We start from the raw sequence: 23,483 nt of genomic DNA on the forward strand, positions 1-23,483 counted from the left end.
GGACGAAGCGATAAAAGATCACAATCAAAATCTAAAAGCGACACTACAACGAGCTAGAGAGGGTGACCTGAAACTAAGCAGCAGTAAAATTCGATTGGCTCTTCAAGAGGTGACTTATATGGGACATACAATTTCGGCACAAGGCATTAAACCAGACCCGATGAAAGTAAATTACTTAAACCGCTATCTGCCGGCAATGTCCATAATCAAGGAGCCACTCAGGGCCCTACTTGCAAAGAAAGCAGAGTACATCTGGCACGACAGGAAGGCAGAAGCGTTCCAGATATTGAAAATATTACTGACCGAGGCTCCGGTACTAGCATATTACGACCAACGTAAGGAAATCACAATCCAGTGTGATGCCTCTGAGGCGGGCTTGGGAGCAGTTTTACTTCAGGACGGGCGACCTGTTGCGTATGCGTCTCTAGCATTAACCATCAGTGATTGAAAAGGAGTGCTTGGCCATCGTATTTGGATGTGTCCGGTTGGATCATTACATCGGCTGCTTCCAGAAAATCAAGATAGAGACTGACCACAAGCCACTGATACCGATTTTTAACAAACCTATGCGCATTGCACCGAAACGTCTTCAAAGAATGTTGTTGAAACTTCAATCCTATACGCTAGAAGTCCAATACAAACAAGGGACGACCCTCCACATCGCAGATATGCTTAGTCGAGCGTTCTTACCACATAGGGGACCAGCTCAATTGCCACATATAGATATCTATCAGATTCAAGAAGGCGTCTGTGAGGTAATAGCGGCAGTAGACCCAATACGTTATCTAGCGGTAAGCTCGGCGACGCGAGATCTAGTACGAAAGGCGACAGAAGAAGACGATTCTTTGGTAAAGTTGCGCTTACTGATTGTGGAAGGTTGGCCGATGGCAAAGCTAAACTTAGAGCCGAATTTACGGCAATACTGGCAATCGAGAGACGACTTAACTGTTGTTCAAGGGCTCATCCTAAAAGGACAACGCATGTTGATTCCTGCCTCAATTCGACAGACTATCATGGAACGCCTCCATTATAGTCATGCGGGCCACCAAGCAACTATCCGTAAAGCCAAAGATATGGTCTACTGGCCGGGTATGGAGAGAGACATCACAAAATATGTGAATCAATGTAGCTCTTGTCAAGCGTTTTTAACTAAGCAATATCGCTTACCCCTGCAACCATTAGAAGTGCCGACCTTGCCATGGCAAATGGTCGCACAGGACGTATTTACGCTACACAATGTCAATTATCTGGTTACTACAGCAGTCTGGTACTACAGAAATTATTGGGAAGTGGATAAGCTCTCTAACACGACGACCATTATAAATCACACGAAAACCCATTTTGCCAGACATGGGATTCCTCAAGTCCTAATCACAGACATTGGTACTAACTTCGTCAGTCAAGAATACGCCGAGTTCTCAAAGGATTGGGGATTTTTACATATCACGACGTCACCATACCACAGCCAAGCCAACGGCAAGGCTGAATCGGCAGTCAAAATAGTAAAGAATATTCTGAAGAAGGTGGACTACGCAAAACAAGACGTCATGCTTGCCATTCTCGACTGGAGAAATACACCACAAAAAGACGGCATCACGCCAGCAGAAAAATTGTTTTTAAGGCAAACAAAATCGTTGCTACCTACGAACTTAGAAAAATTAGAACCAAATGTAGTGCCTGATGTTCCGAAATTGATTTGCCAGCGGCAGGAAAACATGAAACGTTGGTACGATCGGGGAACTAAAGAGCTAGCCCCTCTTATCGAAGGACAACAAGTTAAAATCAACCCACGTAAGCGACAAACTCCGTGGATGAATGGCACCTGTGAAAAACTAGTAGGCCCAAGGTCGTACTTAGTAAGAACTGAGCATGGAAATATCCTACGAAGAAATCGACAAGACTTAAGAGAGATTCCTGGGATAAGGACTGTCATTCACACCAAAAATTACCGACCACTGGAGACAAGATTAAGTAGGCCGGAAGTGTCAGCCTATCCATGGGTGCCGACATTTAACGGTCAAGCATCGTTTCTCAACCACGTCAGACAAAGAAGCCTTAGCAACACAAAAAGTGAAATCAGGACGACGCTGCCACTTGCAGCCCAATCAAATAGTAGTCGGAGTTGTCAGACACATCAGAGAACACGACCGACCATTGTTCCCAGGCAATCATTGAGTCCAAATGGCGGTAGAGAAAGAGAGGTACAGAGTCAAATCCAGAATGAAGCAGCTCGGGATGAAACTGGCCAGCCCATCCATCCAAATAGACTGACATTACGGGCAAACCCTGCAGTAACTTCGATAGGAGTGCGATGTTTACGTGCACCAGAAAGACTTTACAAACCTCACAGAAACGAGGCTCAATGACAAGGGTCGAACTTATTACGTCAAGATTAATTTTTGTAGTGTTTGAGTTTTGTTGTTTATTAGAATGTGACATTTAGTTAATCGTTAATCATTAATCCATTTAAGTTTTAAGAGTAGCAATGTTAAATTATATTCTGTTTAGAAATCTAAATAATATGACTTTTAGTTAATCATTAATCTATTTAAGTTCAAAAGAGCCACAATGTTAAATAATATTTTTTATAGAAATCTAACTAAAAGGGGAAGATGTTGGTAGTAGACCTAATAGACAAAAGGGTCAAAGATTATCTCGCTTATCAATTGCGTATACGCCCCCGATAAGAGATGACGTCATAGAAAACAGAGCACTGGCGCCAGTTGGAAACTAGACATTGTATAGATAAGTCGCTTTAATAAAGATCTGAGTTAAACTTTATTTGTTTCGAATACTGACAAATCATACTTACAAACACTTTTTGTTAACAAAATTAGAGTGGCACGCTCCATATCTCAGGCCACGTTTGTCACATGCCAGGCAACTTTAATTAAATCTCGTTCTAAATTTCCTTCGACATGGAGCGTGCCACGAGAGTTTTGTTAACGAAAAGGCAGGGCGTTATGTGATTGGTCGGAGGTCCTAGTTTAAAATTATCTATGAAATCTAAAACTACACGTGTTTCACTATGCTGATTGGTCTTATTCTACAGGGCCGGTAGGCCCTTGTAGATATGACTTGATACCGTTTTGTAACGTTAAAGTAATATTCACCCGCTTTTGCTAATTTCCTATGGAGATTAACATGGGTTTTTCGTGATTTTTCCCCACCGATAACTTAAAAACTACAGCGAAGATACTTTTCGGAATTATCTTAAATTAACAATTAAGTATTCAGGGTGTGCTATCAGCCAGTTTGATCAAAACAATTAAGTCTAAGTATGTTAATTTTAGTTAATTACAGAAGTAAGGCTTTGACCATCGTGATTGGACATAATAATTAGCTAGATCTCTTGGAAAACTCAGTGTTATTACGCATCTGTAGTGTGGTGGTTATCACGTCCGCTTCACACACGGAAGGTCCCAGGTTCGAGCCCTGGTAGATACATGTTTTGACCATCGTGATTGGGCGCTTGAATTAGCTAGATCTCTTGGAAAACTCAGTATTACCACGTATCTATGGTGTAGTGGTTATCACGTCCGCTTCACACACGGAAAGTCCCAGGTTCGAGCCCAGATACATGTTTTAACCATCGTGATTGGACATAATAATTAGTTAGATCTGTTGGAAAACTTAGACTTACCACGTGTCTGTGGTGTAGTGGTTATAATAAATATTTAACAATTATTTCACTTCACTTGGTTTAATAATGTGACATAGGTAGCATACTTTTTCCCTACTTTTAAAACCATTAAACTAAGTAATATTAGAATTTCAACAGATTGTCAAAAAAAAACATGTTAAAAGCCACTGTAAATGGTGCTTAAATGCCTAATATTTCCTTAATACTTCCAAATAATATTAGTAAATGGCGTGAATTGATCATAGAAATGGGGTTAAAGTACACCCTAAATGATGTCTTTTTTGGCACTGGAAAAAACAGCATATATGGTGTTTGAATGCACCATTATATTTTAGAGTGCAAGTGTATGACGGTAAAGCAAACATAATTATTCAAAATTTAATTACATTAAGACTGAAGTGACAGATATTATATAAAAACGTCTTGGTTTGGACCAAGGCCGAAAAAACAAACGATATGTGTGAGGTCTATCAATTGACTGAAGTTCAGATATTGAAATTATTTTCTAGTTATTTTTATACACTCAATCCTTAATCAATATTTAATTCAATCAACTGATTTTACTGTTAATCGATTTAGTACCTCTAAATTAATTGAAAAAATTACATATCTACGCTTTTTCAAGAACAATTAATTTCATGATAAAATGTTTTCGAAAATGTAATTGTTCTTGAAAAAGCGTAGATATGTAATTTTTTCAATTAATTTAGAGGGACTAGATCGATTAACAGTAAAATCAGTTGATTGAATTAAATATTGATTAAGGATTGAGTGGATAAAAATAACTAGAAAATAATTTCAATATCTGAACTTCAGTCAATTGATAAACCTCACACATATCGTTTGTTTTTTCGGCCTTGGTCCAAACCAAGACGTTTTTATATAATAGACCATATTGGATCTGCTTGGGTTTTAACAATTGAGTTCCTAGTATCTTTTCTTAATAAAGAATTTAGAAAACTGACCTCAGATACCGGGAATTGAACAAGTGCCTTCTGGGTGAGGGAAAGATAATCTAGCCACTAGACCATATCGGATCTGCTTGCGTTCTAACAATTAAGTTCCTAGTATCGTTTCTTAATAAAAAAATTTAGAAAACTTTCTCTGATACCGGGAATTGTACCCGGGCCTTGTGGGTGAAAGCCAGATATCCTAGCCACTAGACCATATCGGATCTGCTTGGGTTTTAACAATTGAGTTCCTAGTATCGTTTCTTAATAAAAAAATTTAGAAAACTGACCTCCGAAACCGGGAATTGAACCCGGGCCTTCTGGGTGAAAGCCAGATATCCTAGCCACTAGACCATATCGGATCTGCTTGGGTTTCCACTATTGAGCTTCTTCTTTCGTTTCATAATAAAGATTTTAGAAAACTGACGTCAGATACCGGGAATTAATCAAGTGCCTTCTGGGTGAAGCCAGATATCCTAGCCACTAGACCATATCGGATCTGCTTGGGTTTTAACAATTGAGTTCCTAGTATCTTTTTTTAATAAAGAATTTAGAAAACTGACCTCAGATACCGGGAATTGAACAAGTGCCTTCTGGGTGAGGGAAAGATAATCTAGCCACTAGACCATATCGGATCTGCTTGGGTTCTAACAATTAAGTTCCTAGTATCGTTTCTTAATAAAAAAAATTAGAAAACTGACCTCTGATACCGGGAATTGTACCCGGGCCTTCTGGGTGAAAGCCAGATATCCTAGCCACTAGACCATATCGGATCTGCTTGAGTTTTCACCATTGAGCTTCTTCTTTCGTTTCATAATAAAGATTTTAGAAAACGGACGTCAGATACCGGGAATTGAACAAGTGCCTTCTGGGTGAAGCCAGATATCGTAGCCACTAGACCAAATCGGATCTGCTTGGGTTTTAACAATTGAGTTCCTAGTATCTTTTCTTAATAAAGAATTTAGAAAACTGACCTCAGATACCGGGAATTGAACAAGTGCCTTCTGGGTGAAGCCAGATATCGTACCCACTAGACCAAATCGGATCTGCTTGGGTTTTAACAATTGAGTTCCTAGTATCGTTTTTTAATAAAGAATTTGGAAAACTGACCTCCGATACCGGGATCTGAACCCGGGCCTTCTGGGTGAAAGCCAGATTTCCTATCCACTAGACCATATCGGATCAGCTTGGGTTTTAACAATTGAGTTCCTAGTATCTTTTCTTAATAAAGAATTTAGAAAACTGACCTCAGATACCGGGAATTGAACAAGTGCCTTCTGGGTGAAGCCAGATATCGTAGCCACTAGACCATATCGGATCTGCTTGGGTTGTAACAATTGAGTTCCTAGTATCGTTTCTTAACAAAGAATTTAGAAAACTGACCTCCGATACCGGGATCTGAACCCGGGCCTTCTGAGTGAAAGCCAGATTTCCTATCCACTAGATCATATCGGATCTGCTTGAGTTTTCACCATTGAGCTTCTTCTTTCGTTTCATAATAACGATTTTAGAAAACGGACGTCAGATACCGGGAATTGAACAAGTGCCTTCTGGGTGAAGCCAGATATCGTAGCCACTAGACCAAATCGGATCTGCTTGGGTTTTAACAATTGAGTTCCTAGTATCGTTTCTTAATAAAGAATTTGGAAAACTGACCTCCGATACCGGGAATTGAACCCGGGCCTTCTGGGTGAAAGCCAGATATCATAGCCAATAGACCATATTGGATCTGCATGGGTTTTAACAATTGAGTTCCTAGTATCTTTTCTTAATAAAGAATTTAGAAAACTGACCTCAGATACCGGGAATTGAACAAGTGCCTTCTGGGTGAGGGAAAGATAATCTAGCCACTAGACCATATCGGATCTGCTTGCGTTCTAACAATTAAGTTCCTAGTATCGTTTCTTAATAAAAAAATTTAGAAAACTGACCTCTGATACCGGGAATTGTACCCGGGCCTTGTGGGTGAAAGCCAGATATCCTAGCCACTAGACCATATCGGATCTGCTTGGGTTTTAACTAGGGATGCAACGATTCGTAATTTTTCGGAATCGGCCGATTCGATGCATCGGTCTCTAAAAAATCGGCTTCGGCCGATTAATCGGCCGAAGCCTCAAGGTTATACGTTTTAGGCATTGGTATAGGAGTGCTACTTGTCAAAAATGTCTAAGGACAATAATCTATCTAGTTTGGTTTCCGAGATACTAGTTCATTTAGTTCAACACACATTTTGTCCATTCTTTCTGCTACAATTGTTTTTGATTATTATAAAAGCGTGAGTTTTAAGTTTCATTTCCTAAAAAAGCCTCTTTCCTTTCTCATACTTTTAAAAACAAGAAGTAGCATTCAAGACTTCAAGTATTATTACTATAAGTAAACAAGGGACCGCAGGAATACACGCTAGAGACAATGACACCAAAGTGACCAAACACATTAGAGGGATAGCTGACAATAATAAAATGCAGACTGTGATAGAGCGACATTGTTTGTGGAACGGGTGGGAAGTAGCAGTGAGCACAAATCGAAAGGATAGTCAAAGATAGAAGGGGGAAGGTACTTTATAACGGCCGGGCACCAAGGCTCTCCCGCGCACCTACCTCGGCGCACAGCCGAGGAGTAACACGTCACGTGATCCGTTGAGAAGGAAATTCAAAAAGGGTAAACCCGAAAATACGGTTAGAGGCTCACACTAGACTATAGATCAGCATTCAGCGTGGTTACTGTAGCTTTGTAATAACGTAAACAAACTTCTCTGATTTTTTTCTCTCTCGGTTGCGCCGATTGCGCATGTGCGCCACGCTCTTAGAGAGCGACTGGTACTGGTAACGTTTTTGAAAGGGGGGCTGATGGAGAATTTGGTCTATCCGAAGTAGCGAGAGGGAGTAATAAAGTGAATAGGCGGGTTGGTTCGCTTCATGTCTAAACTCGTCTCTCTCCGGCGCTTGCTCAGTCACACGCCGTGGTGTCCACGCGCACGCGCATGCGTCAAATTTAAAAACCGGCTTTCAACTGGATTGGGAGCTAACGGTAGTGTGGGAACCGCGCGTTAGCTGAAACGAGGGAGAGAGATAAAAAATAAAATTCCTAGCCTCACGTTTTTCCCCTTCCATTTGTATGACTGCTTTTTAAACATTAAATCAACACTCCGGCTCAAGTTCTACTATATTGAATTATTGAGTGTACCGACTACCGAAAGAGAGATTATCAGTCTCTCAGAATAATCGAGCATCGACTCATCAATAATGGCTGCTAGTTCATCATCAAGGAAAAGTGCCATTTGGCATTACTTTCAGATTTCTGACGACGACGACACCAAAGCTATCTGAAATTTATGCGGATCAGTGTTATCTCGGGGCGGCAGGGGTAAGTCGGCAACCACGACGAACATGCGGGCACATCTAGAGCGAAAACATCATGAAGAATTTAGAAAAATGACCAAAAAACTTGACCCCGCACCGACCTTAACAAGCCAACAGCCCCATTTCCGTCAACCAGCCATCGAAACCATACTGGATAAGAAGAAGATTTGGAACATTAACGATCACAGAGCAAGAGAAATTCATTACGTAATTGGCGAGATGATGGCTTTGGATAACCAACCGTTCTCAATGGTGCAAGATGTGGGATTTAACCGCCTTCTAAATAAAATTTTACCAAACTACAAGGTAGGTATTAGCTCCATTTCGTACTAATAGCTAAAACGAAAACGAAACAATAACTAAATCGATGAATTTTGAAATGGACAGGTGCCATCTAGGGCATATTTCAGTGACAGTATTATTCCTGATATTTATCAAAGATGCAGAAACGAAATTCAAAAGCGGGTCGATATGACTCAGTTTATTTCCTTCACAACCGACATCTGGACTTCAAACCATAATAATGAAAGCTTCATTAGTTTCACCGGTTACTGGCTAACCTCTGAATTTACATTGGAACATGCCGTGCTCTGCGTGCAGCATTTCCCTGAAAGGCACAATGCAGAAAATATTGCGAACATGCTGGCCCGGATGAAGGACGACTGGAAAATTGAAGAAAAGAAATTCCATCTTATTGTTCGAGATAATGGACCAAATCTTGTCAAAGGGGTAAACGAAGCTGGATTCCAGTCTGAATCTTGTTTTATTCATACACTGCAATTGGCATTTGGCGACTCAATTGGAAGCCAAAGAGCGATTGGTGATATGATAGCAGTTTCAAAAAGAATTGCGACACTTCAATCATTCTTCAGTTGCCTGCACTCGTCTCAAGGAAATACAAACTGAGTTACGCATGGATCATAAGAAGCTCATTCAGGACGTTAGTACCCGGTGGAATTCAACATATTATATGCTTGACAGATTGGCTGAGCAAAGGAGAAGCATTGCGCTTTTTGCCACGGAATCATCCAATGTAAAGGATTTGACACAGAACCAATGGTCACTTCTTGAAGCCACATTAGCCCTTCTACAACCATTCGAAGAAATTACAAGATCAGTCAGCAGCTCTTATGCCATAATATCTGAAGTTATTCCTAATCTTGTCACGTTGAATCGTTTCCTGAGTAAAGAAAATCCTGTTCACGCAGGCGTTGGAACAATGAAAGCAACATTGAAGAAAGCTTTGGACAAAAGATTCAAAGACGTGTATCTAAACAAACACTTCGTCCTGGCGACGGCATTGGACCCTAGATTCAAGATGGCATTCCTTAAGGGTAAAGTGGAACTAGTTACAAAATTTCTTCAAAATGAAATGGAACAGTTGGAGGAAATCGTCTCGACAGATGAAACTTGCCCCGCTCCTGAACAAGTAGAAGGGCCGCAACCTGCAAAAATAGCCCGTCACGCGTCGTTCTGGGAAATGTTTGACGAAGAAATCGCTGACACAACTGACAATGAGAGCCAATTTAATGAAGCTGGATCAGAATCATCACAGCAAGAAATCGAGTCACAGCCCTCGCCGCAACAAAAACAGCTGGCATCCGAATGGAATTCATATTCCGCACTAGCATTGATTGGACGCAAAGAGTGTCCGTTCCACTTCTGGAAAATTAACAAGTCAACTTTTCCAATCCTGGGATCTTTGTCCAAAATATTTCTCAGTGCTCCAGCAAGCAGTGTTTACAGCGAGCGCCTATTTTCGGAAGCAGGAAACATTTACGAAGATCATCGAAACCGTTTGCTGCCACAAAATGCTGAGAAACTGGCGTTCATTCACCATAACCTTCCACTTCTAAAATATATGTACTAATAAACTACAATTCCAACTCAATTTCAAAGACTTTTAATAAAGTAACACACGTTTACGTTATTTGTTAAATTGCAAACTTGTTAGTTCCTTTATACTAGCTCAAAAGATCAGATCTAACCAAAAAGAGTCGGCCGAAAAAAATCGGCCGATTACCTTAGAAAAATCGGCCGATTCGATTATTCGGCCAAGTGGCCGATTCTGGCCGAAGCCGATTCTTGGCCGATGCATCGTTGCATCCCTAGTTTTAACAATTGAGTTCCTAGTATCGTTTCTTAATAAAAAATTTAGAAAACTGACCTCCGATACCGGGAATTGAACAAGTGCCTTCTGGGTGAAGCCAGATATCGTAGCCACTAGACCAAATCGGATCTGCTTGGGTTTTAACAATTGAGTTCCTAGTATCGTTTCTTAATAAAGAATTTGGAAAACTGACCTCCGATACCGGGAATTGAACCCGGGCCTTCTGGGTGAAAGCCAGATATCCTAGCCAATAGACCATATTGGATCTGCTTGGGTTTTAACAATTGAGTTCCTAGTATCTTTTCTTAATAAAGAATTTAGAAAACTGACCTCAGATACCGGGAATTGAACAAGTGCCTTCTGGGTGAAGGAAAGATAATCTAGCCACTAGACCATATCGGATCTGCTTGCGTTCTAACAATTAAGTTCCTAGTATCGTTTCTTAATAAAAAAATTTAGAAAACTGACCTCTGATACCGGGAATTGAACAAGTGCCTTCTGGGTGAAGCCAGATATCGTAGCTACTAGACCATATCGGATCTGCTTGGGTTTTAACAATTGAGTTCCTAGTATCGTTTCTTAATAAAGAATTTAGAAAACTGATCTCCGATACCGGGATCTGAACCCGGGCCTTCTGGGTTAAAGCCAGATTTCCTATCCACTAGATCATATCGGATCTGCTTGAGTTTTCACCATTGAGCTTCTTCTTTCGTTTCATAATAAAGATTTTAGAAAACGGACGTCAGATACCGGGAATTGAACAAGTGCCTTCTGGGTGAAGCCAGATATCGTAGCCACTAGACCAAATCGGATCTGCTTGGGTTTTAACAATTGAGTTCCTAGTATCGTTTCTTAATAAAGAATTTGAAAAACTGATCTCCGATACCGGGAATTGAACCCGGGCCTTCTGGGTGAAAGCCAGATATCCTAGCCAATGGACCATATTGGATCTGCTTGGGTTTTAACAATTGAGTTCCTAGTATCTTTTGTTAATAAAGAATTGAGAAAACTGACCTCAGCTTCTTCTTTCGTTTCATAATAAAGATTTTAGAAAACGGACGTCAGATACCGGGAATTGAACAAGTGCCTTCTGGGTGAAGCCAGATATCGTAGCCACTAGACCAAATCGGATCTTCTTGGGTTTTAACAATTGAGTTCCTAGTATCGTTTCTTAATAAAGAATTTGGAAAACTGATCTCCGATACCGGGAATTGAACCCGGGCCTTCTGGGTGAAAGCCAGATATCCTAGCCAATAGACCATATTGGATCTGCTTGGGTTTGAACAATTGAGTTCCTAGTATCTTTTGTTAATAAAGAATTGAGAAAACTGACCTCAGATACCGGGAATTGAACAAGTGCCTTCTGGGTGAGGGAAAGATAATCTAGCCACTAGACCATATCGGATCTGCTTGGGTTTCCACTATTGAGCTTCTTCTTTCGTTTCATAATAAAGATTTTAGAAAACTGACGTCAGATACCGGGAATTGAACAAGTGCCTTCTGGGTGAAGCCAGATATCGTAGCCACTAGACCAAATCGAATCTGCTTGGGTTTTAACAATTGAGTTCCTAGTATCGTTTCTTAATAAAGAATTTGGAAAACTGACCTCCGATACCGGGATCTGAACCCGGGCCTTCTGGGTGAAAGCCAGATATCCTAGCCACTAGACCATATCGGATCTGCTTGGGTTTTCACAATTGAGCTTCGTTTCATAATAAAGATTTTAGAAAACTGACGTCAGATACCGGGAATTGAACAAGTGCCTTCTGGGTGAAGCCAGATATCCTAGCCAATAGACCATATTGGATCTGCTTGGGTTTTAACAATTGAGTTCCTAGTATCTTTTCTTAATAAAGAATTTAGAAAACTGACCTTAGATACCGGGAATTGAACAAGTGCCTTCTGGGTGAGGGAAAGATAATCTAGCCACTAGACCATATCGGATCTGCTTGGGTTTTAACAATTGAGTTCCTAGTATCGTTTCTTAATAAAAAATTTTAGAAAACTGACCTCCGATACCGGGAATTGAACCCGGGCCTTCTGGGTGAAAGCCAGATATCCTAGCCACTAGACCTAATCGGATCTGCTTGGGTTTTAACAATTGAGTTCCTAGTATCGTTTCTTAATAAAAAATATAGAAAACTGACCTCCGATACCGGGAATTGAACCCGGGCCTTCTGGGTGAAAGCCAGATATCCTAGCCACTAGACCATATCGGAACTGCTTGAGTTTTCACCATTGAGCTTCTTCTTTCGTTTCATAATAAAGATTTTAGAAAACTGACCTCAGATACCGGGAATTGAACAAGTGCCTTCTGGGTGAAGCCAGATATCCTAGCCAATAGACCATATTGGATCTGCTTGGGTTTTAACAATTGAGTTCCTAGTATCTTTTCTTAATAAAGAATTTAGAAAACTGACCTCAGATACCGGGAATTGAACAAGTGCCTTCTGGGTGAGGGAAAGATAATCTAGCCACTAGACCATATCGGATCTGCTTGCGTTCTAACAATAAAGTTCCTAGTATCGTTTCTTAATAAAAAAATTTAGAAAACTGACCTCTGATACCGGGAATTGTACCCGGGCCTTGTGGGTGAAAGCCAGATATCCTAGCCACTAGACCATATCGGATCTGCTTGGGTTTTAACAATTGAGTTCCTAGTATCGTTTCTTAATAAAAAAATTTAGAAAACTGACCTCCGATACCGGGAATTGAACCCGGGCCTTCTGGGTGAAAGCCAGATATCCTAGCCACTAGACCATATCGGATCTGCTTGGGTTTCCACTATTGAGCTTCTTCTTTCGTTTCATAATAAAGATTTTAGAAAACTGACGTCAGATACCGGGAATTGAACAAGTGCCTTCTGGGTGAAGCCAGATATCCTAGCCACTAGACCATATCGGATCTGCTTGGGTTTTAACAATTGAGTTCCTAGTATCTTTTCTTAATAAAGAATTTAGAAAACTGACCTCAGATACCGGGAATTGAACAAGTGCCTTCTGGGTGAGGGAAAGATAATCTAGCCACTAGACCATATCGGATCTGCTTCCGTTCTAACAATTAAGTTCCTAGTATCGTTTCTTAATAAAAAAATTTAGAAAACTGACCTCTGATACCGGGAATTGTACCCGGGCCTTGTGGGTGAAAGCCAGATATCCTAGCCACTAGACCATATCGGATCTGCTTGCGTTTTAACAATTGAGTTCCTAGTATCGTTTCTTCATAAAAAAATTTAGAAAACTGACCTCCGATACCGGGAATTGAACCCGGGCCTTCTGGGTGAAAGCCAGATATCCTAGCCACTAGACCATATCGGATCTGCTTGGGTTTCCACTATTGAGCTCCTTCTTTCGTTTCATAATAAAGATTTTAGAAAACTGACGTCAGATACCGGGAATTGAACAAGTGCCTTCTGGGTGAAGCCAGATATCCTAGCCACTAGACCATATCGGATCTGCTTGGGTTTTAACAATTGAGTTCCTAGTTTCGTTTCTTAATAAAAAATTTAGAAAACTGACCTCCGATACCGGGAATTGAACCCGGGCCTTCTGGGTGAAAGCCAGATATCCTAGCCACTAGACCATATCGGATCTGCTTGGGTTTCCACTATTGAGCTCCTTCTTTCGTTTCATAATAAAGATTTTAGAAAACTGACGTCAGATACCGGGAATTAAACAAGTGCCTTCTGGGTGAAGCCAGATATCCTAGCCACTAGACCATATCGGATCTGCTTGGGTTTTAACAATTGAGTTCCTAGTATCGTTTCTTAATAAAAAAATTTAGAAAACTGACCTCCGATCCCGGGAATTGAACCCGGGCCTTCTGGGTGAAAGCCAGATATCCTAGCCACTAGACCATATCGGATCTGCTTGGGTTTTAACAATTGAGTTCCTAGTATCGTTTCTTAATAAAAAAAATATAGAAAACTGACCTCCGATACCGGGAATTGAACCCGGGCCTTCTGGGTGAAAGCCAGATATCCTAGCCACTAGACCATATCGGAACTGCTCGAGTTTTCACCATTGAGCTTCTTCTTTCGTTTCATAATAAAGATTTTAGAAAACTGACGTCAGATACCGGGAACTGAACAAGTGCATTCTGGGTGAAGCCAGATATCCTAGCCAATAGACCATATTGGATCTGCTTGGGTTTTAACAATTGAGTTCCTAGTATCTTTTCTTAATAAAGAATTTAGAAAACTGACCTCAGATACCGGGAATTGAACAAGTTGCTTCTGGGTGAGGGAAAGATAATCTAGCCACTAGACCATACCGGATCTGCTTGCGTTCTAACAATTAAGTTCCAAGTATCGTTTCTTAATAAAAAAATTTAGAAAACTGACCTCCGATACCGGGAATTGAACCTGGGCCTTCTGGGTGAAAGCCAGATATCCTAGCCACTAGACCATATCGGATCTGCTTGGGTTTCCACTATTGAGCTTCTTCTTGCGTTTCATAATAAAGATTTTAGAAAACTGACCTCCGATACCGGGAATTGAACAAGTGCCTTCTGGGTGAAGCCAGATATCCTAGCCAATAGACCATATTGGATCTGCTTGGGTTTTAACAATTGAGTTCCTAGTATCTTTTCTTAATAAAGAATTTAGAAAACTGACCTCAGATACCGGGAATTGAACAAGTGCCTTCTGGGTGAAGCCAGATATCCTAGCCACTAGACCATATCGGATCTGCTTGGGTTTTAACAATTGAGTTCCTAGTATCTTTTCTTAATAAAGAATTTAGAAAACTGACCTCAGATACCGGGAATTGAACAAGTGCCTTCTGGGTGAGGGAAAGATAATCTAGCCACTAGACCATATCGGATCTGCTTCCGTTCTAACAATTAAGTTCCTAGTATCGTTTCTTAATAAAAAAATTTAGAAAACTGACCTCTGATACCGGGAATTGTACCCGGGCCTTGTGGGTGAAAGCCAGATATCCTAGCCACTAGACCATATCGGATCTGCTTGCGTTTTAACAATTGAGTTCCTAGTATCGTTTCTTCATAAAAAAATTTAGAAAACTGACCTCCGATACCGGGAATTGAACCCGGGCCTTCTGGGTGAAAGCCAGATATCCTAGCCACTAGACCATATCGGATCTGCTTGGGTTTCCACTATTGAGCTCCTTCTTTCGTTTCATAATAAAGATTTTAGAAAACTGACGTCAGATACCGGGAATTGAACAAGTGCCTTCTGGGTGAAGCCAGATATCCTAGCCACTAGACCATATCGGATCTGCTTGGGTTTTAACAATTGAGTTCCTAGTTTCGTTTCTTAATAAAAAATTTAGAAAACTGACCTCCGATACCGGGAATTGAACCCGGGCCTTCTGGGTGAAAGCCAGATATCCTAGCCACTAGACCATATCGGATCTGCTTGGGTTTCCACTATTGAGCTCCTTCTTTCGTTTCATAATAAAGATTTTAGAAAACTGACGTCAGATACCGGGAATTAAACAAGTGCCTTCTGGGTGAAGCCAGATATCCTAGCCACTAGACCATATCGGATCTGCTTGGGTTTTAACAATTGAGTTCCTAGTATCGTTTCTTAATAAAAAAATTTAGAAAACTGACCTCCGATACCGGGAATTGAACCCGGGCCTTCTGGGTGAAAGCCAGATATCCTAGCCACTAGACCATATCGGATCTGCTTGGGTTTCCACTATTGAGCTTCTTCTTTCGTTTCATAATAAAGATTTTAGAAAACTGACGTCAGATACCGGGAATTGAACAAGTGCCTTCTGGGTGAAGCCAGATATCCTAGCCACTAGACCATATCGGATCTGCTTGGGTTTCCACTATTGAGCTTCTTCTTTCGTTTCATAATAAAGATTTTAGAAAACTGACGTCAGATACCGGGAATTGAACAAGTGCCTTCTGGGTGAAGCCAGATATCCTAGCCACTAGACCATATCGGATCTGCTTGGGTTTCCACTATTGAGCTTCTTCTTGCGTTTCATAATAAAGATTTTAGAAAACTGACCTCCGATACCGGGAATTGAACAAGTGCCTTCTGGGTGAAGCCAGATATCCTAGCCAATAGACCATATTGGATCTGCTTGGGTTTTAACAATTGAGTTCCTAGTATCTTTTCTTAATAAAGAATTTAGAAAACTGACCTCAGATACCGGGAATTGAACAAGTGCCTTCTGGGTGAGGGAAAGATAATGTAGCCACTAGACCATATCGGATCTGCTTGCGTTCTAACAATTAAGTTCCTAGTATCGTTTCTTAATAAAAAAATTTAGAAAACTGACCTCTGATACCGGGAATTGAACCCGGGCCTTGTGGGTGAAAGCCAGATATCCTAGCCACTTGACCATATCGGATCTGCTTGGGTTTTAACAATTGAGTTCCTAGTATCGTTTCTTAATAAAAAAATTTAGAAAACTGACCTCCGATACCGGGAATTGAACCCGGGCCTTCTGGGTGAAAGCCAGATATCCTAGCCACTAGACCATATCGGATCTGCTTGGGTTTCCACTATTGAGCTTCTTCTTTCGTTTCATAATAAAGATTTTAGAAAACTGACGTCAGATACCGGGAATTGAACAAGTGCCTTCTGGGTGAAGCCAGATATCCTAGCCACTAGACCATATCGGATCTGCTTGGGTTTTAACAATTGAGTTCCTAGTATCTTTTCTTAATAAAGAATTTAGAAAACTGACCTCAGATACCGGGAATTGAACAAGTGCCTTCTGGGTGAGGGAAAGATAATCTAGCCACTAGACCATATCGGATCTGCTTCCGTTCTAACAATTAAGTTCCTAGTATCGTTTCTTAATAAAAAAATTTAGAAAACTGACCTCTGATACCGGGAATTGTACCCGGGCCTTGTGGGTGAAAGCCAGATATCCTAGCCACTAGACCATATCGGATCTGCTTGCGTTTTAACAATTGACTTCCTAGTATCGTTTCTTCATAAAAAAATTTATAAAACTGACCTCCGATACCGGGAATTGAACCCGGGCCTTCTGGGTGAAAGCCAGATATCCTAGCCACTAGACCATATCGGATCTGCTTGGGTTTCCACTATTGAGCTCCTTCTTTCGTTTCATAATAAAGATTTTAGAAAACTGACGTCAGATACCGGGAATTGAACAAGTGCCTTCTGGGTGAAGCCAGATATCCTAGCCACTAGACCAAATCGGATCTGCTTGGGTTTTAATAATTGAGTTCCTAGTATCGTTTCTTAATAAAGAATTTGGAAAACTGATCTCCGATACCGGGAATTGAACCCGGGCCTTCTGGGTGAAAGCCAGATATCCTAGCCAATAGACCATATTGGATCTGCTTGGGTTTTAACAATTGAGTTCCTAGTATCTTTTGTTAATAAAGAATTGAGAAAACTGACCTCAGATACCGGGAATTGAACAAGTGCCTTCTGGGTGAGGGAAAGATAATCTAGCCACTAGACCATATCGGATCTGCTTGGGTTTCCACTATTGAGCTTCTTCTTTCGTTTCATAATAAAGATTTTAGAAAACTGACGTCAGATACCGGGAATTGAACAAGTGCCTTAAGGGTGAAGCCAGATATCGTAGCCACTAGACCAAATCGGATCTGCTTGGGTTTTAACAATTGAGTTCCCAGTATCGTTTCTTAATAAAAATTTAGAAAACTGACCTCCGATACCGGGATCTGAACCCGGGCCTTCTGGGTGAAAGCCAGATTTCCTATCCACTAGACCATATCGGATCTGCTTGAGTTTTCACCATTGAGCTTCTTCTTTCGTTTCATAATAAAGATTTTAGAAAACGGACGTCAGACACCGGGAATTGAACAAGTGCCTTCTGGGTGAAGCCAGATATCGTAGCCACTAGACCAAATCGAATCTGCTTGGGTTTTAACAATTGAGTTCCTAGTATCTTTTCTTAATAAAGAATTTAGAAAACTGACCTCAGATACCGGGAATTGAACAAGTGCCTTCTGGGTGAGGGAAAGATAATCTAGCCACTAGACCATATCGGATCTGCTTCCGTTCTAACAATTAAGTTCCTAGTATCGTTTCTTAATAAAAAAATTTAGAAAACTGACCTCTGATACCGGGAATTGTACCCGGGCCTTGTGGGTGAAAGCCAGATATCCTAGCCACTAGACCATATCGGATCTGCTTGCGTTTTAACAATTGAGTTCCTAGTATCGTTTCTTCATAAAACAATTTAGAAAACTGACCTCCGATACCGGGAATTGAACCCGGGCCTTCTGGGTGAAAGCCAGATATCCTAGCCACTAGACCATATCGGATCTGCTTGGGTTTCCAATATTGAGCTCCTTCTTTCGTTTCTTAATAAAGAATTTAGAAAACTGACCTCTGATACCGGGAATTGAACAAGTGCCTTCTGGGTGAGGGAAAGATAATCTAGCCACTAGACCATATCGGATCTGCTTCCGTTCTAACAATTAAGTTCCTAGTATCGTTTCTTAATAAAAAAATTTAGAAAACTGACCTCTGATACCGGGAATTGTACCCGGGCCTTGTGGGTGAAAGTCAGATATCCTAGCCACTAGACCATATCGGATCTGCTTGCGTTTTAACAATTGAGTTCCTAGTATCGTTTCTTCATAAAAAAATTTAGAAAACTGACCTCCGATACCGGGAATTGAACCCGGTTCTTCTGGGTGAAAGCCAGATATCCTAGCCACTAGACCATATCGGATCTGCTTGGGTTTCCACTATTGAGCTTCTTCTTTCGTTTCATAATAAAGATTTTAGAAAACTGACGTCAGATACCGGGAATTGAACAAGTGCCTTCTGGGTGAAGCCAGATATCCTAGCCACTAGACCATATCGGATCTGCTTGGGTTTTAACAATTGAGTTCCTAGTATCTTTTCTTAATAAAGAATTTAGAAAACTGACCTCAGATACCGGGAATTGAACAAGTGCCTTCTGGGTGAGGGAAAGATAATCTAGCCACTAGACCATATCGGATCTGCTTCCGTTCTAACAATTAAGTTCCTAGTATCGTTTCTTAATAAAAAAATTTAGAAAACTGACCTCTGATACCGGGAATTGTACCCGGGCCTTGTGGGTGAAAGCCAGATATCCTAGCCACTAGACCATATCGGATCTGCTTGCGTTTTAACAATTGACTTCCTAGTATCGTTTCTTCATAAAAAAATTTAGAAAACTGACCTCCGATACCGGGAATTGAACCCGGGCCTTCTGGGTGAAAGCCAGATATCCTAGCCACTAGACCATATCGGATCTGCTTGGGTTTCCACTATTGAGCTCCTTCTTTCGTTTCATAATAAAGATTTTAGAAAACTGACGTCAGATACCGGGAATTGAACAAGTGCCTTCTGGGTGAAGCCAGATATCCTAGCCACTAGACCAAATCGGATCTGCTTGGGTTTTAATAATTGAGTTCCTAGTATCGTTTCTTAATAAAGAATTTGGAAAACTGATCTCCGATACCGGGAATTGAACCCGGGCCTTCTGGGTGAAAGCCAGATATCCTAGCCAATAGACCATATTGGATCTGCTTGGGTTTTAACAATTGAGTTCCTAGTATCTTTTGTTAATAAAGAATTGAGAAAACTGACCTCAGATACCGGGAATTGAACAAGTGCCTTCTGGGTGAGGGAAAGATAATCTAGCCACTAGACCATATCGGATCTGCTTGGGTTTCCACTATTGAGCTTCTTCTTTCGTTTCATAATAAAGATTTTAGAAAACTGACGTCAGATACCGGGAATTGAACAAGTGCCTTAAGGGTGAAGCCAGATATCGTAGCCACTAGACCAAATCGGATCTGCTTGGGTTTTAACAATTGAGTTCCCAGTATCGTTTCTTAATAAAAATTTAGAAAACTGACCTCCGATACCGGGATCTGAACCCGGGCCTTCTGGGTGAAAGCCAGATTTCCTATCCACTAGACCATATCGGATCTGCTTGAGTTTTCACCATTGAGCTTCTTCTTTCGTTTCATAATAAAGATTTTAGAAAACGGACGTCAGACACCGGGAATTGAACAAGTGCCTTCTGGGTGAAGCCAGATATCGTAGCCACTAGACCAAATCGAATCTGCTTGGGTTTTAACAATTGAGTTCCTAGTATCGTTTCTTGATAAAGAATTTGGAAAACTGACCTCCGATACCGGGATCTGAACCCGGGCCTTCTGGGTGAAAGCCAGATATCCTAGCCACTAGACCATATTGGATCTGCTTGGGTTTTAACAATTGAGTTCCTAGTATCTTTTCTTAATAAAGAATTTAGAAAACTGACCTCAGATACCGGGAATTGAACAAGTGCCTTCTGGGTGAGGGAAAGATAATCTAGCCACTAGACCATATCGGATCTGCTTCCGTTCTAACAATTAAGTTCCTAGTATCGTTTCTTAATAAAAAAATTTAGAAAACTGACCTCTGATACCGGGAATTGTACCCGGGCCTTGTGGGTGAAAGCCAGATATCCTAGCCACTAGACCATATCGGATCTGCTTGCGTTTTAACAATTGAGTTCCTAGTATCGTTTCTTCATAAAACAATTTAGAAAACTGACCTCCGATACCGGGAATTGAACCCGGGCCTTCTGGGTGAAAGCCAGATATCCTAGCCACTAGACCATATCGGATCTGCTTGGGTTTCCAATATTGAGCTCCTTCTTTCGTTTCTTAATAAAGAATTTAGAAAACTGACCTCTGATACCGGGAATTGAACAAGTGCCTTCTGGGTGAGGGAAAGATAATCTAGCCACTAGACCATATCGGATCTGCTTCCGTTCTAACAATTAAGTTCCTAGTATCGTTTCTTAATAAAAAAATTTAGAAAACTGACCTCTGATACCGGGAATTGTACCCGGGCCTTGTGGGTGAAAGTCAGATATCCTAGCCACTAGACCATATCGGATCTGCTTGCGTTTTAACAATTGAGTTCCTAGTATCGTTTCTTCATAAAAAAATTTAGAAAACTGACCTCCGATACCGGGAATTGAACCCGGTTCTTCTGGGTGAAAGCCAGATATCCTAGCCACTAGACCATATCGGATCTGCTTGGGTTTCCACTATTGAGCTCCTTCTTTCGTTTCATAATAAAGATTTTAGAAAACTGACGTCAGATACCGGGAATTAAACAAGTGCCTTCTGGGTGAAGCCAGATATCCTAGCCACTAGACCATATCGGATCTGCTTGGGTTTTAACAATTGAGTTCCTAGTATCGTTTCTTAATAAAAAAATTTAGAAAACTGACCTCCGATACCGGGAATTGAACCCGGGCCTTCTGGGTGAAAGCCAGATATCCTAGCCACTAGACCATATCGGATCTGCTTGGGTTTTAACAATTGAGTTCCTAGTATCGTTTCTTAATAAAAAAAATATAGAAAACTGACCTCCGATACCGGGAATTGAACCCGGGCCTTCTGGGTGAAAGCCAGATATCCTAGCCACTAGACCATATCGGAACTGCTTGAGTTTTCACCATTGAGCTTCTTCTTTCGTTTCATAATAAAGATTTTAGAAAACTGACGTCAGATACCGGGAACTGAACAAGTGCATTCTGGGTGAAGCCAGATATCCTAGCCAATAGACCATATTGGATCTGCTTGGGTTTTAACAATTGAGTTCCTAGTATCTTTTCTTAATAAAGAATTTAGAAAACTGACCTCAGATACCGGGAATTGAACAAGTGCCTTCTGGGTGAGGGAAAGATAATCTAGCCACTAGACCATATCGGATCTGCTTGCGTTCTAACAATTAAGTTCCTAGTATCGTTTCTTAATAAAAAAATTTAGAAAACTGACCTCTGATAACGGGAATTGTACCCGGGCCTTGTGGGTGAAAGCCAGATATCCTAGCCACTTGACCATATCGGATCTGCTTGGGTTTTAACAATTGAGTTCCTAGTATCGTTTCTTAATAAAAAAATTTAGAAAACTGACCTCCGATACCGGGAATTGAACCCGGGCCTTCTGGGTGAAAGCCAGATATCCTAGCCACTAGACCATATCGGATCTGCTTGGGTTTCCACTATTGAGCTTCTTCTTTCGTTTCATAATAAAGATTTTAGAAAACTGACGTCAGATACCGGGAATTGAACAAGTGCCTTCTGGGTGAAGCCAGATATCCTAGCCACTAGACCATATCGGATCTGCTTGGGTTTTAACAATTGAGTTCCTAGTATCTTTTCTTAATAAAGAATTTAGAAAACTGACCTCAGATACCGGGAATTGAACAAGTGCCTTCTGGGTGAGGGAAAGATAATCTAGCCACTAGACCATATCGGATCTGCTTCCGTTCTAACAATTAAGTTCCTAGTATCGTTTCTTAATAAAAAAATTTAGAAAACTGACCTCTGATACCGGGAATTGTACCCGGGCCTTGTGGGTGAAAGCCAGATATCCTAGCCACTAGACCATATCGGATCTGCTTGCGTTTTAACAATTGACTTCCTAGTATCGTTTCTTCATAAAAAAATTTAGAAAACTGACCTCCGATACCGGGAATTGAACCCGGGCCTTCTGGGTGAGGGAAAGATAATCTAGCCACTAGACCATATCGGATCTGCTTGCGTTCTAACAATTAAGTTCCTAGTATCGTTTCTTAATAAAAAAATTTAGAAAACTGACCTCTGATAACGGGAATTGTACCCGGGCCTTGTGGGTGAAAGCCAGATATCCTAGCCACTTGACCATATCGGATCTGCTTGGGTTTTAACAATTGAGTTCCTAGTATCGTTTCTTAATAAAAAAATTTAGAAAACTGACCTCCGATACCGGGAATTGAACCCGGGCCTTCTGGGTGAAAGCCAGATATCCTAGCCACTAGACCATATCGGATCTGCTTGGGTTTCCACTATTGAGCTTCTTCTTTCGTTTCATAATAAAGATTTTAGAAAACTGACGTCAGATACCGGGAATTGAACAAGTGCCTTCTGGGTGAAGCCAGATATCCTAGCCACTAGACCATATCGGATCTGCTTGGGTTTTAACAATTGAGTTCCTAGTATCTTTTCTTAATAAAGAATTTAGAAAACTGACCTCAGATACCGGGAATTGAACAAGTGCCTTCTGGGTGAGGGAAAGATAATCTAGCCACTAGACCATATCGGATCTGCTTCCGTTCTAACAATTAAGTTCCTAGTATCGTTTCTTAATAAAAAAATTTAGAAAACTGACCTCTGATACCGGGAATTGTACCCGGGCCTTGTGGGTGAAAGCCAGATATCCTAGCCACTAGACCATATCGGATCTGCTTGCGTTTTAACAATTGACTTCCTAGTATCGTTTCTTCATAAAAAAATTTAGAAAACTGACCTCCGATACCGGGAATTGAACCCGGGCCTTCTGGGTGAAAGCCAGATATCCTAGCCACTAGACCATATCGGATCTGCTTGGGTTTCCACTATTGAGCTCCTTCTTTCGTTTCATAATAAAGATTTTAGAAAACTGACGTCAGATACCGGGAATTGAACAAGTGCCTT

At 40.9% G+C, this 23,483-nt stretch overlaps 1 protein-coding gene and 25 non-coding genes across 26 annotated transcripts; 2 read left to right on the plus strand and 24 right to left on the minus strand.

The window, feature by feature from the left end:
• The first annotated feature begins 3,374 nt into the window (after positions 1-3,374).
• Positions 3,375-3,447, plus strand: TRNAV-CAC (transfer RNA valine (anticodon CAC)). The gene has a single exon. It is a non-coding gene; the product is annotated as a tRNA-Val (tRNA).
• Positions 3,448-4,883: 1,436 nt separating this feature from the next.
• Positions 4,884-4,955, minus strand: TRNAE-UUC (transfer RNA glutamic acid (anticodon UUC)). The gene has a single exon. It is a non-coding gene; the product is annotated as a tRNA-Glu (tRNA).
• Positions 4,956-7,979: 3,024 nt separating this feature from the next.
• LOC149673261 (zinc finger BED domain-containing protein 4-like) lies at positions 7,980-9,822 on the plus strand. Its single transcript, XM_089840251.1, has 3 exons — positions 7,980-8,258; positions 8,340-8,772; positions 8,825-9,822. The coding sequence occupies exons 1-3, from the start codon at positions 7,980-7,982 to the stop codon at positions 9,820-9,822; spliced, it is 1,710 nt and encodes a 569-aa protein (XP_089696377.1).
• Positions 9,823-11,668: 1,846 nt separating this feature from the next.
• TRNAE-UUC (transfer RNA glutamic acid (anticodon UUC)) lies at positions 11,669-11,740 on the minus strand. Its single transcript has one exon. It is a non-coding gene; the product is annotated as a tRNA-Glu (tRNA).
• Positions 11,741-12,209: 469 nt separating this feature from the next.
• On the minus strand, positions 12,210-12,281 carry TRNAE-UUC (transfer RNA glutamic acid (anticodon UUC)). Its single transcript has one exon. It is a non-coding gene; the product is annotated as a tRNA-Glu (tRNA).
• A 477-nt stretch (positions 12,282-12,758) lies between these two features.
• On the minus strand, positions 12,759-12,830 carry TRNAE-UUC (transfer RNA glutamic acid (anticodon UUC)). The gene has a single exon. It is a non-coding gene; the product is annotated as a tRNA-Glu (tRNA).
• Positions 12,831-13,307: 477 nt separating this feature from the next.
• Positions 13,308-13,379, minus strand: TRNAE-UUC (transfer RNA glutamic acid (anticodon UUC)). The gene has a single exon. It is a non-coding gene; the product is annotated as a tRNA-Glu (tRNA).
• A 201-nt stretch (positions 13,380-13,580) lies between these two features.
• Positions 13,581-13,652, minus strand: TRNAE-UUC (transfer RNA glutamic acid (anticodon UUC)). Its single transcript has one exon. It is a non-coding gene; the product is annotated as a tRNA-Glu (tRNA).
• Positions 13,653-13,854: 202 nt separating this feature from the next.
• Positions 13,855-13,926, minus strand: TRNAE-UUC (transfer RNA glutamic acid (anticodon UUC)). Its single transcript has one exon. It is a non-coding gene; the product is annotated as a tRNA-Glu (tRNA).
• A 67-nt stretch (positions 13,927-13,993) lies between these two features.
• TRNAE-UUC (transfer RNA glutamic acid (anticodon UUC)) lies at positions 13,994-14,065 on the minus strand. The gene has a single exon. It is a non-coding gene; the product is annotated as a tRNA-Glu (tRNA).
• A 339-nt stretch (positions 14,066-14,404) lies between these two features.
• On the minus strand, positions 14,405-14,476 carry TRNAE-UUC (transfer RNA glutamic acid (anticodon UUC)). Its single transcript has one exon. It is a non-coding gene; the product is annotated as a tRNA-Glu (tRNA).
• A 613-nt stretch (positions 14,477-15,089) lies between these two features.
• On the minus strand, positions 15,090-15,161 carry TRNAE-UUC (transfer RNA glutamic acid (anticodon UUC)). Its single transcript has one exon. It is a non-coding gene; the product is annotated as a tRNA-Glu (tRNA).
• A 201-nt stretch (positions 15,162-15,362) lies between these two features.
• TRNAE-UUC (transfer RNA glutamic acid (anticodon UUC)) lies at positions 15,363-15,434 on the minus strand. Its single transcript has one exon. It is a non-coding gene; the product is annotated as a tRNA-Glu (tRNA).
• A 202-nt stretch (positions 15,435-15,636) lies between these two features.
• On the minus strand, positions 15,637-15,708 carry TRNAE-UUC (transfer RNA glutamic acid (anticodon UUC)). Its single transcript has one exon. It is a non-coding gene; the product is annotated as a tRNA-Glu (tRNA).
• Positions 15,709-16,457: 749 nt separating this feature from the next.
• On the minus strand, positions 16,458-16,529 carry TRNAE-UUC (transfer RNA glutamic acid (anticodon UUC)). Its single transcript has one exon. It is a non-coding gene; the product is annotated as a tRNA-Glu (tRNA).
• A 477-nt stretch (positions 16,530-17,006) lies between these two features.
• Positions 17,007-17,078, minus strand: TRNAE-UUC (transfer RNA glutamic acid (anticodon UUC)). The gene has a single exon. It is a non-coding gene; the product is annotated as a tRNA-Glu (tRNA).
• Positions 17,079-18,237: 1,159 nt separating this feature from the next.
• TRNAE-UUC (transfer RNA glutamic acid (anticodon UUC)) lies at positions 18,238-18,309 on the minus strand. Its single transcript has one exon. It is a non-coding gene; the product is annotated as a tRNA-Glu (tRNA).
• A 341-nt stretch (positions 18,310-18,650) lies between these two features.
• Positions 18,651-18,722, minus strand: TRNAE-UUC (transfer RNA glutamic acid (anticodon UUC)). The gene has a single exon. It is a non-coding gene; the product is annotated as a tRNA-Glu (tRNA).
• Positions 18,723-19,199: 477 nt separating this feature from the next.
• Positions 19,200-19,271, minus strand: TRNAE-UUC (transfer RNA glutamic acid (anticodon UUC)). Its single transcript has one exon. It is a non-coding gene; the product is annotated as a tRNA-Glu (tRNA).
• Positions 19,272-20,567: 1,296 nt separating this feature from the next.
• On the minus strand, positions 20,568-20,639 carry TRNAE-UUC (transfer RNA glutamic acid (anticodon UUC)). Its single transcript has one exon. It is a non-coding gene; the product is annotated as a tRNA-Glu (tRNA).
• A 341-nt stretch (positions 20,640-20,980) lies between these two features.
• TRNAE-UUC (transfer RNA glutamic acid (anticodon UUC)) lies at positions 20,981-21,052 on the minus strand. Its single transcript has one exon. It is a non-coding gene; the product is annotated as a tRNA-Glu (tRNA).
• A 202-nt stretch (positions 21,053-21,254) lies between these two features.
• TRNAE-UUC (transfer RNA glutamic acid (anticodon UUC)) lies at positions 21,255-21,326 on the minus strand. The gene has a single exon. It is a non-coding gene; the product is annotated as a tRNA-Glu (tRNA).
• Positions 21,327-21,393: 67 nt separating this feature from the next.
• On the minus strand, positions 21,394-21,465 carry TRNAE-UUC (transfer RNA glutamic acid (anticodon UUC)). The gene has a single exon. It is a non-coding gene; the product is annotated as a tRNA-Glu (tRNA).
• Positions 21,466-21,942: 477 nt separating this feature from the next.
• On the minus strand, positions 21,943-22,014 carry TRNAE-UUC (transfer RNA glutamic acid (anticodon UUC)). The gene has a single exon. It is a non-coding gene; the product is annotated as a tRNA-Glu (tRNA).
• Positions 22,015-22,767: 753 nt separating this feature from the next.
• TRNAE-UUC (transfer RNA glutamic acid (anticodon UUC)) lies at positions 22,768-22,839 on the minus strand. The gene has a single exon. It is a non-coding gene; the product is annotated as a tRNA-Glu (tRNA).
• A 477-nt stretch (positions 22,840-23,316) lies between these two features.
• TRNAE-UUC (transfer RNA glutamic acid (anticodon UUC)) lies at positions 23,317-23,388 on the minus strand. The gene has a single exon. It is a non-coding gene; the product is annotated as a tRNA-Glu (tRNA).
• Between the last annotated feature and the right edge of the window lie 95 nt (positions 23,389-23,483).

Source organism: Phalangium opilio, unplaced genomic scaffold, assembly GCF_054372755.1.
Source record: "Phalangium opilio isolate 3A_F unplaced genomic scaffold, DU_Popi_V2 ptg000053l_1, whole genome shotgun sequence".
Classification (NCBI taxonomy): domain Eukaryota; kingdom Metazoa; phylum Arthropoda; class Arachnida; order Opiliones; family Phalangiidae; genus Phalangium; species Phalangium opilio.

Coding starts and splice junctions, on each gene's coding strand:
- LOC149673261 (XM_089840251.1), top strand. CDS start 7,980: ATGCGGGCACATCTAGAGCGAAAACATCATGAAGAATTTAGAAAAATG. Junction 8,259..8,339: donor AAATTTTACCAAACTACAAG/GTAGGTATTAGC, acceptor TGAAATGGACAG/GTGCCATCTAGGGCATATTT. Junction 8,773..8,824: donor TGGAAGCCAAAGAGCGATTG/GTGATATGATAG, acceptor ATCATTCTTCAG/TTGCCTGCACTCGTCTCAAG.